The sequence below is a fragment of the Ursus americanus genome, chromosome 6 (assembly GCF_024610735.1).
Source record: "Ursus americanus isolate L20-20 chromosome 6, mUrsAme1.1.p, whole genome shotgun sequence".
NCBI lineage: Eukaryota > Metazoa > Chordata > Mammalia > Carnivora > Ursidae > Ursus > Ursus americanus.
The window spans coordinates 78,033,332-78,051,837 of record NC_142132.1 but is presented as its reverse complement, the minus strand read 5'-3'; the positions used below and the strand labels follow the sequence as shown (position 1 = coordinate 78,051,837).

Here is an 18,506-nt window from a genome sequence, read left to right as displayed (position 1 = left end):
TTGACGAGAATTTTCTCTGGCACTTGAGTTTTAGGAGGGAGAGGCAAACCATACACACGAAAAAGAAACTAGGGTAAGGATTTTTTTTTTAAATATAGAAACTCTGCAAGTAACTTCTGGGAGATGACCTTAGAACTACCTTTCACCTAAATTTCTGTCCGTTTACGTGGTGGCAAATACTTACCTTGGGGACTGAATTTTGCTTATGGACTCGTGATTTGGCCTTACACTGTTTAAAAGAAAAATTCGAAGTGGATGTCAACATGAAAAAAAAACCCTATTATGGAAATTTTCAAATATATGCCAATTTAGCGTGATTAAGCTAATGAATCTCCAGCAGCTCTTATCCAGCTTCAGTAATCAGCAATCCTCTGTCACTCTGTTTCATCCCTCTTCTTCTTTTGTTTGCTTTGCTAGACTTTTAAAAGCAAATACCAGATATCAAAACATTTCACTCATAAATATTTCAGCATATATCTCTATCAGGTAAAAATGTAAGAAAAGTATAACTACAAGCCATGATCATAACCAACAAAATTAAAAATAATTTCTTAATATGATCTAAAACCCAGTCTATACTCAGTTTTCCCTGTTTGTACCAGTGAAGTCTTTTTACAGTCCTTTTATCTGAATCAGAATCCAAACAGTCCACAGACTACATGTGTTGACTATGTGCTTGAAGGCTCTTCATTGGTAACAATTCCCCTCCTTTTATTCCATGCTACTTACTTGTTTTTTTTTAATTGAAAGGTTTTTATTTGAGCATAGTTGACACACAGTGTAACACTAATTTTAGGTGTACAATGAAGTGATGCAACATTTCTGTAGGTTATGCTGTGCTCAGCACACGTGTAGCTACCATCTGTCACCAGACAGCACTATTACAGTGCCATTGACTAGAGTCCCTATGCTGCGTCTCTCGTAGCCATGACTGATTCATTCCCTAACTGGGGTCCTGTGTCTTCCACTCCCCTGCACCCATTTTGTTCATCCCCTTCCACTCCTTCCTCTCATGACATTTACCTCTTTAAGAGTTTTTAAATCAATAAACATTGCACAAAAACATGGACTTATGGAAGATCTGGCAGCACTGGCTTAGACCTTCATAAGCAGACTAGTAGAAGCTACTGTCTTCAGACCACGCAGGTCCCTCCATGTAGCCACAGTTCACGCCAGTCCCCATTCCGCCAACCAGCTCAACCCATCTGTGTGGCCTGCCCAGCTCCCGTGGGCGTTGTGCTGGTGATCTCTGACCTACATAGACATCTGTTGGGCAATGAGGACTGGATCCTGAACGACAGCCTTGAAGTTTAGAAGCATCCCTAGTCATAAAGTAAATGCTCAGTTTTGTGTGCTCTATTACTTAGGTAGGAATGTAAACTGAAATGTTTAAAAAGCTTTCAGCAAGGACTTCAATCAACAAGGATTTTTTTTTTTTTACAAATCTTAAATTGGCCTGAAACTTTTGGAAGTAGTGTCTCTCTTTTCTTGAGCATTCATTCTAGGGAATTTGCATGATAGCCCTCCATTTTGTAAGTCTCTTTTTCACCTGTGTGGAGGTTTGATCCTACAAAGGCCACGGGACAAGGTGTCACGAGACCCAAACTTTAGCCTTGGTCCTTGATGACCCGTGGGCTGCCATTTTGCTTCTCTGAGACACCTTGCAGTGAAGGGGACAACCACTCTCAGGGTTGTTGTGAAGTTCAAGTAAGGTAACAGATGTGAAATTAGTTTGTAAACTGTGTAGCTCTACAGTTAAACACGGTATTACTATGCACAAGGATACATCAAATTAGGTAGAATAGCCTCTTTCACACCTCTCTGCACTTACTCCGTTGTGCCTTTTCCCTGGAATGCCCTTAAGCATTAATTGCTAGTCATCTGTGGTCCCCAAACACTTTACGCCTATTTCTTTATAACAGTCGCCACATTGTATTAAAGCCATTTGTCTACATCTTTGTCTTCTGCAAGATTCTGAGCGTAAACTGCCGTTTGTTCCATGCTCTACACACAGTAGACTCTCAGTAAGTGCTGAATGAGATAGGATCGATTTTAATACTTACTATGTGCACCTGTCTTAAAGGACAGAGTATGTGCCTATACAATGCCTTAGCTATATGGTCTGGTCACTGACCAGTCTTGGCTCTTGTTAAAAGCTTTGACACTGACGATGATGATACAGTTATAAAAATCGAGTGTTGTATTTTTATTTTAAGTAAGTGATTAGACTTTTGGAGTATATTACTAGTCATTTAAGCTCACCAACAATGGAAGAACCTAAATGCGGAATGCCTCTTGTTAAAAAAAATTTCTTTTCCTGCTGGAGAACACTTCAGCTCCCCGTCATTGTCTTTGGTCCCATTGTCTGGTTCTCTCATGAACTGAGGGCTCCTTGTTCTTTTATAGCTGGTTTGCCATCCACCCGGTCAGCATGAACAACAGCAATCATCTTGTCAACAGCGACAACATGGGTTATGCCTCTTACCTCTTTGAGCAAGAGAAGAACAAAGGCTATCTACCTGGACAGGTGAGAATTTTTGTCATTAAAAGCATCATCTTAATGCGCGGAGTATCACCATTCATGCAATGCTCAGAATAGCTGATTCAAATCCTCAGCGTCAGGTGTCATCATGGATGTCACATACTCACATGCTTGGGTAAAAAGAGTTCTCCATCCTCCCTGATGGGGAAAGAAAAGTAAAAGATGACTAATCGTGTCAAATACTACTTATATGGATGACCTCATACAGTTACAGTTCGTTGGATAAGGAAGGACAAGTTCAAGATTTTTGCAATATAGAATAGTTTTGATCACCTTGGAAATATGATAAGCTGTGTTGATGTTTACTTTTGTTTTCAGAGCTATGAATGTATTAAGCACCTTCTGAATAGTGTTAAGAGCCTGACTGAGGACAAGATGATGTGTCTTTTTCACTGGTCCGAATTTCCCTGTTAAGGGCAAATTTCCTTTCAAGGAGTTTGTGTTACTTTTCTTCACCAAGGCCAAAGTCAGAGACAGCCCTAATGCACCAGACTTGTTTTTTAACTTTGAAACACAAGGAGGGCTGGAATTAGAGACAGGGGCTGGAACTCAGTCTGTGTACTTCAGAAAGCTCCTCAGCTCTGTGGAAATTACTGACTACAAGTAGCTAAGTGAGGGGGTACCCAGCTCTGTTTGACCCTAGGGTCCAAGTCCCAGATGCAGAAGAATAGAAGAGAATGAGAGCCCCAGGCCCTTGACCAGAATCAATGTCTAAAAGGTGTATAGTGATATAAAAGTTATTAGTCCCATGAACATTTCATCTGATCTTCCAGCTCCTTGTTGGCAAAACAGTATTTTTTTGCATTTTAGTTTGAGTTTTAGGGAAAAGAAAGGAAGTTCCCATTTATGATCACTGGGTGCTGGGCACTTTGAGATAAGTTATCTTTTCAGTATAAAAAGAGACACATGATCTCTGATACCTGTTTCTCTCTCGCCCCAAGAAAACTGAAGACATTCAAGGTGGAATGGTAGGTCAGTGGGGTTGAAGTTAGAGTCTTGCACTATTCAGAAACGTTATGTGTTATTACTTGAGGTTGAAGGGATAAGAGAAAAGCTACATGGAGGCAGATCTGGATGGTGGACACCACATTTAGGTTCAGTTTTGCCACAGGAAGTTCTGGATTCACTATATTCTTTTTAAGCCAGGAGGATGTTTATTTTTCAAGGAAAATCTCTGAGCTCCAGATACAATACCAGAGAATAGCTTGAAGAATCAGCACGTTACAATTTGTTGTTGTTGTATGCTGTTTCTTGTCAGAATCTTTCTGTTGGTGGCACAGGTTTGAAGCTGTCCTACTTGAGACGGCTTTATCGATCATTGGAATATCGTGGGTGATAATATGTATGCGGATGCAATGTGAATTTTTTTTTCAGAAATTTTCTCAGAATGTTATATCTCCTCCTTTTATTGTCTGCAAATGACTTTGAATACTTCCCCAGAGTGGATTGAATGTTTGCATTTTTAATGGAAGTCATTATGGGAAATAAGAAAAGAATAAAAGGCACTTGGATGTTTCTTTTGGCAGGGACCGTATGTAGCAGCCTTTGCTTCATCTAACCTGGGAGATGTGTCCCCCAATATCCTTGGCCCACATTGCGTCAACACAGGGGAGTCTTGTGATAATGCCAATAGCTCTTGTCCAGTTGGCGGGGTAGGTAATTGTGACATGAAATCTTGGTTTTTGCATCTCATGTGCATTTTATGTGTAAATATCCACCATTAACTTATAATTATGTTTTCCTCAAGTGTACACATGCCTACTGACTGCTAGCTTGTGCTTTTCTCAGAAGCACCCACTAAATTCCGATTGGGTAAAATTCTAGTTTCCCATTTGATTGACCGCTAAGCTTTTTGAATGGTGAGATAGTCAATGTCAGAGATGCAAGACCCTTCCCTAAACTTGAACAATCTGAAAAATTTCACCTTGGCATTTCTGACATAGTGAGTTAGTACCAGGAACTGCCTGCCTGAGATGTTTCTCACTGATCGTTGAGTCTATGGGATTTTTAAAAAATATAAGATCAACATTTTTTTTTTCTTTTCTTTAAAATCACAAACAGGCACTTGAGTGGTTCAGTCGGTTAAGCATCTGCCTTGGGCTCAGGTCATGAGCTCCGGGTCCTGAGATTGAGCCCCGCTTTGGGCTCACTGTTTGGCAGAGAGCCTGCTTCTCCCTCTCCCTTTGCTGCTCCCCCGCTTGTGCTCTCTCTCTGTCTCTGCCAAATAAATAAAATAAATAAATAAAATCTTCAAAAAAATAAAAATAAAATAAAATCACAATCTTGCTGTGAAAAACTCACATGACATGGAAAATATAGACAACGGTAAGAAGTGAGTCCTATTTACTCCCTTTCTCCCCTCCCCCCAGGAGTTACAACTGTCCTACCACTTCTTGCATACTCATCTAAGCATTCATGAATAAAATTTTGTAACTTATTTATTGATTTTTTTATTGGTCTGAGATTGAAGTTTTCCACCTTATAGATCTTAAAAATCTTTTTGACTCTATATAGGTCTGTGTGGTAGGTTTTAAAAGCAACAAGAATGGCCGTATATACCATCAGTTTATTTAACTGCTTCCCTGCCATGTTCATTTAGGTTTTTTTGGGTTTGATATGAGCAGCAGATGCTGTTCTTTGTGTCTATAGAATATGTCACTGTGATATTACTTTTATTAAACATCATTTCTGGGCTATTTCTTCTATTCTAGTCAGTGCCACACAATGAGTAGTATGGTCTTAACAATTACACTTTTCTATTATATATTACCATTTTTATATAGAAAGTTTTCTTTTGTTACCCTTCCTTTGCAAAATTTCCATACATTATTAATTAATTCACATTAGATTTATGGATTACTTGTTAAATTCCAAAATTTAGAGATGAAATGTTTAAATAAATTATGAGATCTATTTGCAATAGGATATTATGCACCAACTCAGTGTGTTGTGTTGGAATACTTAATGGGGGAATTTAATCGGCATTTAATATTGCATATTCATGATGACTGCAGTTTTGAAAATAAATGGGTCCTAGTAAAAAGACAAAGTGAAACACACTGATTTGTTAACCCTGGTTCTCTCTGTTTGGCATTATTATAGGGAGTGTTTATTCTGTTTATCTTATTTATTTATACAACTTTGTGGTTTTTTTTCCTACCGTGACCATACTTTGTAATCATAAAAAATTATGACAAAATCACACCCTCTCCCACAACAGAATTCTGTTTCTTTCTGTTCTGTTCCATCTGTTAGATTGCCTTCCCTCATGTTTGCAAGAGGGCAGTCAATACCGAGGAAGGAGTATCCTTTTCTCTCCCATATATGGTAGGAGAGAGAGAAAACCTCTCTTCTAACCGTGGAATAAAAGTTCTTTTCAGTCCGATTGGGTCAATAGAGGTACGTACCCATTCCTGGACCAAAGAAGCCGCTGGGGAAATGATATGTGTTCATGGGCTTAAGCTGTGGTTTCTGCCCAGTCTTTGGTGAGGCCTAGGGAATGGCCGTGATCACCTTAGACTGACCTGGAACTGGGAATAGACTCATTGACTGTTAAAGAAGAGATGGCTTTCTGAACAAAATCATGATTCACTTAAGAAACCAAAAGAGGGAAATGGGCAAATGTTGCCATGTCTATTGCTTTAATGTCACTTCTTCAAACAGATTTTTTTAACTTTAGAAACTAGCTTTGATGTAAAAAAAGATATATGCTTGCTAAAAAACTCAAACAATATTGAAAAGCTCAGAAAACAAAACAGGTAAATGAGCTGCCCCTGACCCCACAGTTAGTCTGTTAAAGATTTAATGACTGTCCTTGCAGACAACGTTTTCTGTGTCCAGGCGCCTATCTGCATGTACAGTTGTACATAAATGAGGTCCTACTCTAATGCGATCTGGAACCTGCTGTCTTATTTCCAGTGAATGTACTTGAAAGCATCATTTAAACTAACGCCATAATTTTTTATTTTAAGTATAAATCAGTTCACCAATCCTCTACTGATGAGAACTTTCTTTCCCTCCCTCCTGTCTTCCTTCACACCCTCTCTCCCTTCTTTTTTTCCTTCTGTCATATAAACACGCTTTGGTCACTATGTGTGTTGTACATATTTTCACGTGTGTTAAAGTTTCACTTTAGGACATTTTTTTTAAATCTTTTTTAAAGATTTATTTATTTATTTGGAAGGGGCAGAGGGAGAGAGAGAGAGAGACTCTCAAGCAGACTCCCTTTGAGTGTGGAGCCCAACCTCGGGCTTGATTCCACTACCCTAAGGTCATGATCTGAGCTGAAACCAAGAGCTGGGTGTTTAACCGAATGAGCCACCCCACCCAGGTGCCCCCAGAACAAATTCTGAAAAGTGAATTTGCTGTCAAAGAGAAAGTGCCACCACCACGGGGTGCCTGCCATGTCCCATTACCCCTGTAGAGCGTGAGTGACAGTTTCCCCAAACCCTCAGTGACACCCGGTTTATCAACCTTTCAGTCTTTGCCAATACAACATGCAAAGAGCTCTCTCTTTGTAGTTTAAATTTATATTTAATTATTCATGAGATTGAATATATTTTAATGTTGAATGGCCATTTGCACTTCTTTTTTGCAAATTACCAGTTTCATCTGTATTCCATTGTCTATCCACCGGGATATTTTTTCTTTTTTCCTCCCAGCTCTACTGAGATGTAATTGACATACAGCATTGTATAATTTTAAGGTATACAATGTGATCATTTTTATACACATATAGGATGCTTTTGACTGCAAATAAGAGAACACCCAACTCAATATGGATGAATCAAAAGATATTAAGAAGGTGTTCACCCATATTTTCTTTTAATACTTTTAAAATTTCAATTATAATATTTAAGCATCTGGTCAATTTCAAAATCTTCTGGTATAAGAAGTGAAGTATAGAGCCAGATTTTTGTGCTGCCTTTTCCCAGAAGATCTCCTAGTTGTTCCAACATAATTTTAACTGAGTTTCAATTTAAGATAATCATGAGCCATGGACAAGAACAGACACGTAGGAAGATATGCAGCCAGTGTGGGAGACTTGTGTTTAGGTCTTAGCTCAGATATTAGCTACCTGTATAATTTCCGACAAATTGCCCAAACTGCCTGAGCCTCAGTTTCCTTATCTGTAAAAATAAAGTGCTGCCATAGGTGATTTCTGAAGACCTTACTGCTCCAATGCCATGAGTGATTTTGCTTTTCATTATCTGTAAATGGAGAGACTACCTGACAAGAAATGCTGGAATGTGGGTTTCACAGTATGTTTGCTTAGCTTCCCTTGTCATTTTGCATTCCTTAAAACCACTGCTCACTTCACCGAGAGTCTGCCTTGTCTCCTGTGTGACAGCCCAGCATGTGCGTTGCGACGGGACCCGGAGAGGATATGCTCCACAGCACGCAGATTATAGGACGGATCCTATATCAGAGGGCAAAGGTCAGCCGCGGGCCCCACTGCTTTCAACTTCACTTAACGTGGTTCTTTAAAATCCCGCGACAGGGTTCGTGGGGATGTCAGCAATGGTAAGAGGTCACAAGAGTCTGTGGGGGCCGTGGAGTCTGCTGGTGCCGGCCCGCGAGGAAGGCCGCTGCCAGCAGCACACGGGAAGGGCCCTCGGACTGCTCGGCTGTCTTCTTCTAGGAAGTCCTTTGAAAACCAAGGAGGCAGGCAAACGTTCTGTTCCAGCCTGAGTGCTTGCTTCTGGTGATGGATAGTGGAAGCATTTCAGCCAACATGGCGTCAGGCACGCCCGCACTGATCGTGGCCTTTCTCTCGGGCTTGGCTGCCAGTCGCCTGACTGTTCTTCCCGTCCTCAGTGACGAGGCCAAACTGGGCAGTACGGCTCCCCACACCTGCAATTTGGAGTCAAATTAGTTCCTAGTCTTCGATATGCCCCAGTTGTCCATCTTATATTTTCTTCTCTTTCCTTCTTAAGACGTTTTTTGATGAGGAGCGAATCTGCTCTTCAGTGAGATTACGATGAGCTGCTCTCTGCTTCTCCCTCTGCTAAATTGCATCTTCCATTTTCCCCCTGTATTTTGTGTCCACTCCGCTGGAGACACATTTAAGATTGAAAAGACTGAGGACGACCCCAAGCCGAGATCTCTCCCATAGTTCGATCTCTTTCTTTGCGAGGCTAACTCATACCTTTGTTGTATGTGTGTATGTGTGTGTGCCTGTGCATGTGTTTCAGTAAATATTTTGCTCCAAGGGTTCTGAAATGTTTCAGGAGCAATTAAGGAAGAACAAAAGCACCTTTAAAAATGTTAGGCACCAGCCAGCCTAATTGCTGCAGTTTCCTTTTAATTACGGTGGTATTATCAGTGGATGGTTCCAGATGAACAGCTTCTATGTAGGGTGTGCACCCATAACACGGTTTGGTGTCAGAAGTTTTCTTACTGTTCTGGGCCTGGGAGTCATAGGGATTTGTCCCACCTTCTGGATTCTCTTCAATAAGGCACAAGTTCACCACTTATCGGGGAGGCAGCTGGTGCTACTGACAGCTCACCCCGAAAGCCCCCATGTGGCTGTCGCATTGGGGTTGGGAGGACAGTCAGGTGTCAGGCAAAGGGGCATCCGCTGACGTAGGATTGACCCACCGCGTGCGGTACCAATCAATACAAACTGATGTTTCCAAACATGCTGACTCACATTTCCCACGAGATGGAAAAAGCATCAATTCACCCTACAGGAAAAAACCCCAAAGGAACTTCCAAGGGTGGATGGTGGGAGAGTGGGAAGTCTTTCCAGCCACCCTCTGGTGCCAGCCCTGTCAGAGGACCCCCAGCTTCTGAGGGAGACCCCCTGAGGTTGTGCTCTGGTTCTGGCAAAGACAATCACTGGGCCTGTGTCCTCCTCACCTTAAATTTTCTTGACTGTTTTTCAAGTGAGGCCTTTTGTGCCACAGCCTGTTTCATCAGAATGTCCTATTTGTGGGGGGAATGGACACAGGTCAAGGTCTCAGGGCCTCCACACATCTGGGAAGCAACTGGGGTTGGCAGAGCACGCCACGTGGGTTGTGGCCATTTCTAAGCAGCCAGCAAAGCAAAACATGGCGGACAGGTGCTTATCCAAGTTGGTACTTATGGGGCACAGTCGGTACGATTCATTTTAACTCTTTGGCTTCTAACAGTAAGTGTGGGTTTTCTAGGAACTGTATGCCTCTGCCTCCCAGGAGGTCACTGGACCACTGGCCGCGGCTCATCAGTGGGTGAATATGACAGATGTCACCGTCCAGTTCAACTCCACACACACAGTAAGAATCACTGAGCCACACTGGGCTGATCTCATGACTTACTTGAAGTTTAACTTCTGTTTCTTGCTTCTGTTTACTTTGTATTTTTGTGTTGTTTTAAAACTCTCCCCTTTAGGCAAAAACGTGTAAACCAGCCCTGGGCTACAGTTTTGCGGCTGGGACAATCGATGGATTTGGGAGCCTCAATTTCACGCAGGGTGAGGTGCCATCTGATGATATCTGTGGTTCCGGGTTCTGGAGGGTTTAGTGGTCGCCGTACCTTCATGATTTTTTACTATTATCTTTAGACGCGGGGGTGGGCGTGCTTTCCAGGTGTGTCTGTGACAGCCAGATTTCCCAGGGATGCGCGTCTTCTGGAACTTAGCTTCCACTGATCCGAATAGAATTGGAGACAACGTCCGTTTGTGTATCAGCCCACAGATGATGGTTTTTAACGGGACGGGGCTAGGGTGGAGTTGGGAGGAGGACAGAGCGGGATTGTCATTGTACCTTCAACAATAGGACTTGGCTCTGCCGTCTGCTAATGAATGCCTCTTTCTCTGGTTCCTTTACTGAAGCGTAAAGTCCTCAGGGCAGAGGCCTTCAGGAGCCGGAACATGGGCTGCCAAGTCCTCTTCCTGTGTGCATTGCCACACATTCGTAACTGACGATTGTAGGCTTCGTACTTTCGTCTTGATCATCTCTGTAATAACATGCACTGTAAAGTAGAGGAAGTGGAAAAATGGATGAGTCTCACCTGTAGGAAACATTTTGGCTTCTTTTATTCCTGCTTTTTATATATATGTATTTCGGAACCATTCATTGACAAAGTAATGAATACAGTTGCAGTTTGAGACATTTGGCCCATCTTTCCTGGTAATATCTCATCCAGGGTGGTCTAATTTCCTAGAACAATAATTTTTAACAGCTTTATTGAGATGTAATTCACATACCATATGATATACCCATTTAAAGTGGTTTTTCGTGTATATAACGTGCCCATAGTCAATTTTAGAGCATTTGCAATACATCAAGAAGCAACCCTGTACTCTCTAGCTATCACTACGCCCGTCCCTCATCTCCCTCCAGCCTAAGCAAACCTGGATCGTTCTGTCTCTGTATTTTCCTATTCGGGACGTTTCACGTACATGGAATCATAAAATACGTGGCATTTTCTGTTGGTTTCTTTCACTTAGCATCATGTTTTTGGGGTTCGTCCGTGTCGTCCCATTCATCAGTACTTTATTCTTTCTGTGGCTAAACCCTTTGACCCGGGTTCCAGTCCCATCTTCCCCACACTCCAGCCCCTGGCAACCCTCATTTTACTCTCACTTCTATGATTTTGGCTTTTACAGTTTCCACATAGAAGTGAGAACCTCCAGTATTTGTCTTTCTCCATCTGATAATTTTACCGTTCTTTTCCAATTTCAATGCCTTTTATTTCTTTTTCTTGCCTAATTGCTCTGGCTGTGATTTTTTTTTTGAAATTGGGGTTGAGGGGTGACTGGTTAGACAGGAAGACACATTACCATTTATCAGAAGTCCTACTGAATAGGGGTACTGTTTTCTTCTGGGAGAAACTGTTATGTTTTCTACTAGAGAAATGGGCAAAGGCCTCTCTCCCTAGAACATGGCTGGTGAGATGTTACTCTTGGGTAGGCCCCCCAGTCTCTGCAAACATGCCCAGCCTGCTGTATTCCTTCGTAGGGAACAGAATCTTACCAATAAGGTGGAAAAGATTTGAGACAGGCCCACTCTTCACCCTACAAACACCTTATACTAAAAGGGGGAGGGGGAGAAAGCACGAAGAGTTTAAGGTATTTAAGTCCAGCTTTTTCAAATATGAAGCATTTTTAACCAATCCATTTTTAAATTTTTAAATTCTTGACATTATAGAACTGGAATTTATTAACGTCTACTCTTACATTTCTTATTGACAAACAAATAAAATTCATGAGCCAAAAACCCAAAGCAAAACTAAAAACAGGGAAAAACTTGTAAAACTAAATATGGATCCCAACATTAACGGCTGAACAGAGAATGTTAGTTTTTAAATTCTAAGCAGAAGATAAGTTGCATATTACATTGAATAGGAGTGGTGAGAGTGGGCACTCTTGTCTTGCTCCTAATCTGAGTGGGAAAACTTTCAACCTCTCACTGTTGAGTGTGGATTTCTCATATATGACCTTTATTATATGATGTACATTCCTTCTGTACCCAATATGTTGAGTTTTTATCACGAAAGGATGTTCAATGCTTTTTCTGCATCTACAGAGTTGATCATATGAGTTTTATCTTTCATTCTATTAATAGGGTGTGTCATATTTATTTGCATATTTTGAAACACTCAGGAATAAATCTCACTTGATCATGGTGTATGATCCTTTTTATCTGTTGTTAAATTCAGTTTGCTAGTATATCTTTTAAGATTTTTAAAATTTATTTATTTGACAGAGAGAGAGCACAAGCAGGGGGAGCAGCAGAAGGAGAGGGAGAAGCAGACTCCTTGCTGAGCAGGGAGCCCGATGTGGGGCTCAATCCCAGGACCCTGAGATCATGACTGAGCTACCCAGGCACCCCAGTTTGCTAGTATTTTGTTGAGGATTTTTGCTTCTATATTCATCAGGGATAACTTCCTTTTTTTTTTTTTTTGTGGTGTCTTTATCTGGCTTTGGTATCAGGGTGATGGTGGCCTTGCAAAACCAGTTGTGGAATAGTCCCTCCTATTCAATTTTTTTATAATAATTTTTTATTATGTTATGTTAGTTACCATACAGTATATCCTTAGTTTTTGATGTAATGTTCCATGATTCATTATTCGCGTATAACACCCAGTGCACCATGTAATACGTGCCCTCCTTAATACCCATCACCGGCCTATCCCAACCCCCCACCACCCTCCCCTCTGAAGCCCTCAGTTTGTTTCCCAGAGTCCACAGTCTCTCATGGTTCATTCCCCCTTCTGTTTACCCCCCTTCATTCTTCCCTTCCTTCCCCTACCCATCTTCCTATTTCTTATGTTCCATAAATGAGTGAAACCCTATGATAATTGTCTTTCTCTGCTTGACTTATTTCACTTAGCATAATCTCCTCCAGTCCCGTCCATGTTGCTGCAAATATTGTGTAATCATTCTTTCTGATGGCTGAGTAATATTCCATTGTATATATGGACCACATCTTCTTAATCCAGTCATCTGTTGAAGGGCATCTCGGCTCCTTCCACGATTTAGCTATTGTGGACAATGCTGCTATGAACATTGGGGTGCATATGGCCCTTCTCTTCACTACGTCTGTATCTTTGGGGTAAATACCCAGTAGTGCAATTGCTGGATCATCCTCCTATTCAATTTTGGAAGGAGTTTGAGAAGGATTGGCACTAATTCTTCTTTAAATGTTTGGTTGAATTCACCAGTAAAACCATCTGGTCCTGGGCTTTTCTTTGTTCGGAGGCTTTTGATTACTGGTTCAATCTCCTTTCTCCTTAGTCTGCTCAAATTTTTTATTTCTTCATGATTTAGTCTTGGTAGTTTGTATGTTTCTAAGAATTCATCCATTTCTTCTAGGTTTTCCAATTTGGTGATGTAAAATTGCCCACGGTTGTCTCTTATGATGCATTGCATTTCTGTGGTAACAGCTATAACATCTTGTCTTTCATTTCTGATTTTCTTTGAGTCTTCTTTCTTTTTTCCTTAGTGTACTCTTCTTTCTTTTTTCCTTAGTCTAACTAAAGGTTTGTCAATTTTATTTATCTTTAAAAAAACCCAGCTCTTAGTTTTATTAATCTTTTCTATTTTTTTTGTGAAATTGCTATTTATTTATTTAATAATATTTTTTTATTATATTATGTTAGTCACCATACAGTACATCCCTAGTTTTTGATGTAAAGTTTCATGATTCATTACTTGCGTATAACATCCAGTGCACCATGCAATACGTGCCCTCCTTAATACCTATCACCAGTCTATCCCATTCCCCCTGCCCGCCAAAGCCCTCAGTTTGTTTCCCAGAGTCCATAGTCTCTCGTGGTTCATTCCCCCTTCTGTTCACCTCCCCTTTCTTCTTCCCTTTCTTCTCTATTGTTTTTCTGATCTCTGTTTTGTTTCTGCTCTGATCTTTGTTATTTCCTTCTGTTAACTTTGGGTTTGTTTTTCTTTTTCTAGTTCCTTGAGGTGTAAAGTTCGGTTGTTTATTTGCTTTCATTTTTCTTTTCTTTTTTTAAAAAGATGTATTTATTTATTTTAGAGAGAGAGAGAGAGAGTCAAGCATGGGGGGAGGAGAAGAGGGAGAGGGAGAGAAAGAATCTCAAGCAGACACCTCACTGAGCATGGAACCTGATGCAGGGCTCGACCTCATGAGCCTGAGATCACAACTTGAGCTGAAACCAAGAGCTTGGGCATTTAACGGACTGTGCCACCCAGGTGCCTCTCTGTTGTTTCTTAATGTAAGGGTTTATCATTATAAATTGTCCTCTCAGAACTTCTGTTGCTGGACCCCATAAGTTCAGGTATGCTGTGTTTCTAATTTTATTTGTTTTGAAATCTTCATTATTTCCCTTTTGATTTCTTCTTTGACCCATTAGTTGTTCAGTAGTGTGTTGTTTAATCTCCACATATTCGTGAGTTTTCTAATTGTCCTCTTATTATTGATTTCTAGTTTCATCAGAAAAAATAGCTGGTATGATTTCAGTCTTCTAAATTTGCTAAGGCTTGTTTTGTTACCTAACACATGATCTCTCCTGGAGAGTGTTGTATGCACTTGAGAGGAATATGTATTCTGCTGCTGTTGAATGAAATGTTCTATATGTGTCTGTTGGGTTCATTTTTTCTAAGGTATGGTTCAAGTCCAGTGTTTCATTGTTGATTTTCTGTCAGGATGATCTGTCTATTATTGAAAGTGGGATAAAAATATCCCTACTATAATTGTATTGTTCATTTCTCCCTTCATATCTGTTTAATCTTTGTTTTATATATTTAGGTGCTCCAATATCAAGTGCATAAATATTTACAATTGTCATATCATCTTGATGAATTGACCCCTTTATCATTATATAATGACTTTCTTTGTCTCATTACCATTTTTTATTTAAAGTCTTTTTAGTAGGACATAAGTATGCTTCTGCTCACCTTTGGTTTCCATTTGTATGGAATATATTTATCCAAACCTTCACTTTAAACCTATGTGTATTTTTAAAGTGAAGTGACCTCTTGTAGGCTGCATGTGGTTGGATCTTTCTTTCCCCCATTCGATCACTCTATACCTTTTGTATGGAGAATTTAATCCATTTCCATTTAAAGTAATTATTTAAAGGTTAGTACTTACTGATGCCATCTTGTTAATTGTTTTCTGGCTGTTTTGTAGTTCTCTTGTTCCTTTCTTCCTCTCTTGCTGTCTTCCTTTATGATTTGATGATTTTCAGTAGTAGTATGCTTTGATTCTTTGATGTTTTGCATATCTACTATAGGTATTTGTTTTTTGGTTACCATGAGGAGTCCATAGAACATCCTATAGTTATGACAGTCCATTTTAAGCTGAGAATTTAACTTTGATTGCATACAAAAACTCTCCTTTTATCTCCTCTTCCCATATCTTATGTTTTTTGATGTCATAATTTGCATTTTTTACATTGTGTATCCATTAACAGATTATTGTAGCTTTAGTTATTTTTAATACTTTTGTCTTTTAACCTTCATACTAGAGTTCAGTGATTTATATACTGCCATTATAGTATTAGAATACATAGAGTATTCTTAATTCAATTATCAACTTCCCTTTTCCAGTGAGTTTTATACTTTCATATCTTTTATGTACTAATAGTATCCTTGTATTTTAGTTTGAAGAACTCCCTTTAGCATTTTCTGTTCCATAATTCATGTAGGCTTTCTTCACTCTTTTTTATTTTTATTTTCCTCCACTGATTGTATAATTTCAAATGATTTGTCTTTGAATTGACAAATTATTTCTTCTGCTTGATCAGATTGGCTGTTGGTACACTCTACTGTGTTGTCATTTCATTCACTGTATTCTTCAGCCTCAGAATTTCTATTTTTTTAAATGTCTCTCTGTTGAATTTCTCATTTTGTTCATATATTATTTTCCTGATTTTGTCTAACTGTGTTCTCTTGTAGTTGTTGAGCTTTCTTAAAAAAATTATTTTGAGGGGCACCTGGGTGGCTCAGTCAGTTAAGCATCTGCCTTTGGCTTAGATCATGATCTCAGGGTCCTGGGATTGAGCCCCCTGTTGGGCTCCTGGCTTAGTGGGGAGTCTGCTTCTCCCTCACCCACTGCCCCTCTCCCCTGCTTATGTGCAGACTCTCTCTCTTGCTCTCAAATAAATAAATAAAATCTTTAAAAAATTATTTCAAATTATTTGATGACAAGGCATAGATCTCCATTTATTTGGGATCCATTGTTGAATAATTACTGTGTTCCATTGGTGGTGTCATGTTTCCTTGATTTCTGTTGTTTCTTAGGAAGCCTTGAATTTTGTCTCTGTGTTTGATAGAGCAGTCACTTTGCAGACTGGTTGTTGGTGGGGCAAGACCTTTACTCATGGTGTGTGCAGGGACATTGGATGGGTGTGCTGTGGCAGTTCCAGATCCAGGGCAGGGCCAGTGGAGTAGTGTCCATGTAGTTCTTTTCAGCCTAGGTCAGCACTGGTGAAGATTGCGTGGCTGTGGGTGTCTGCAGCTGCCATCAGTGCTCTTGGGATCCCATGGCTGCTGCTGAAATCCTCCTGACCTCTTTCCCTGCTGGGATCTCTCTTGAGGCTAAGTTTGGCTCGCAGGTGCCCTCACAGTAGTGGTGGCACTGATGGCTGATGCACGAACACCCATGGATCAGTGACAGATCTGAGATCTGGAGCAGAGGTGCTCATAGAGCGTGGGCAGCTCCTGAGTCCAGGGCACTGGCTCTCTAGTAGTAGTAGTGGCTCTGTGCCTGAGTTGTGGGTACATGTGGAGCAGCCATGGAGCTGGGGATTGGAGCACATGTGTTTGCAGAGGATAGTGGCTCTGGGGTCCTGATGGAGCACAGGCACACATGGTACTACCATGATGTTGGGTTCTGAAACATGGGTGTGGATGGAGCAGATGGAGCTCTGCGGTCAGGGGCACACTTGGGGGTGGGGGCTGACAAACCTGGTCCCAGGGTGATGCACTAGCAGCTTCGTATGGGTGAGGAGCAGCAGCATCTCGTCCCCTGGGGGGGGTCAGTCCATGGTGGTGGTGATGGTGGTAATGGCCATTGGTGACCTCAGTCACAAAAGTTGCTGGTGTCCTCTGTGGAGCAGGCTGCTGAGGTCTGTGCCAGTGAAGACTACAGGGTCCTCTGCTGTGAAAACCACAGGAAGTCTTCCATGGGGGCTGTTGAGTGACAGGGGCCGCTGGGGTCCTCCATGGAGTAGACCAGTGGGCACTGTGATGGCACCTGCCATACAGCTGATACTGAGAGCCTCTGCACTTCTTTGTTCCTCTCTGTTTCAGCTAAGTTAATCCTTCCAGTGGTCCTTTCTGTGTGATTAGTCCATGTTTCACTCCATAGGTTCTTAACTGGACTCTTGAGCCTCCCTGGGACTGTTTTCATTTGCGAGTAGCTAATTGTGGTTTTCTGTGGGGTGACAAGGGCTGATATTTTCTATTTTCCCTTCTTGCTATGTCACTATCCTCTTTTTTCTTAATATGGGCATTAAAGCTATAATTTTCCCTCTAAGCACTTCTTTCGCTGCATCCCATAAGTTTTTATATGCAGTATCTTCATTTGCATTTATCCAAAAGCATTTTCATATTTTCTTTTAATTTCTTCCTTGACCTTGCTTAATTTCCACATATTTGTGGGTCTCCCAAATTTTCTTCTGTTATTTATTCTTAATTTCATTACATTGTGGTTGGAAAACACACTGTGTGTGTGTTTATTTCATGGCCAGCATACAGTCTCTCCCAGACAGTGTTTGTGCGCTCTTGAGAAGAGTGTCTGTCATGTTCCTGTTGCATGGAGGGAGGTACGTGCAGGTACCTGTTACATCCACTTGGCTTCTAGTGTTGCTCACGTTTTCTATTGCTGATCTTCTGCCTAGTTGTCCCGTCTGTTACTGCAAGTGGGTTATTCATGCTGCAACTATTACTGTTGAGCGTCTCTTTCTCCCTCCATCTCTGTCAGTTTTGGTTCATGTATTTTGGTGCTCTGTTGTTAGGTCCATGTATGTTTATAAGTGTTATAGTTCCCTAATGGATTATAGATTCTAAGTTCATAAGTTTCAGAGTTAACATAACTTTTCCCCAGATTGTGGCATTTAGGGGTAATTTTGTGTAAATAATTAAGTGGGGAGTTAGGAGAGGCTTTTTCTGTGGACAGCAAGCCAATCAGTACTTCAAGTTGGAGGTGTCATTTTTAGTTTTTAAAATGGGGAAAAAAGTGATTTCATTCATAGATCTATAGTTAGTTATATTGTATTATTTTTATTTGCAACATGGATGAGGAAGAGCAATGGAAACAAAACTTTAAGGATGTTGAACAAAATATGATCTTTTATTCTATCAGCCACAATGGGGATCTAATGAAATAACGACTCCTCTTTTAGGATGAACAGGAAATTTTGCCTCTTTTATTATTCAAACTGTTTGGAATTATTGGGCAACAAACTTAATAAAACCTTTGCAATAAAGGCCTTGTTGCGCATTTGTCAAAGTGATGTCATTTTTCAGAGGGTTGGAATTCAAATTAATCCTAACATT

The 18,506-nt window shown here is 40.6% G+C and overlaps 1 protein-coding gene across 2 annotated transcripts in view; it reads left to right on the top strand.

Moving 5' to 3' along the window:
- The window catches only part of LOC123795513 (neutral ceramidase), a 65,504-nt gene that overhangs the window by 26,883 nt on the left and 20,115 nt on the right, over positions 1–18,506 (top strand). Inside the window, exons 7-11 of one of the 2 annotated variants that reach the window (XM_045802315.2) lie at positions 2,407–2,527; positions 4,069–4,194; positions 7,893–7,979; positions 9,694–9,798; positions 9,914–9,995. In XM_045802315.2, the coding sequence (XP_045658271.2) occupies positions 2,407–2,527; positions 4,069–4,194; positions 7,893–7,979; positions 9,694–9,798; positions 9,914–9,995 (521 nt within the window). The remainder of the gene's footprint in view (positions 1–2,406; positions 2,528–4,068; positions 4,195–7,892; positions 7,980–9,693; positions 9,799–9,913; positions 9,996–18,506) is intronic. The other variant, XM_087862495.1, reaches the window with a different exon arrangement.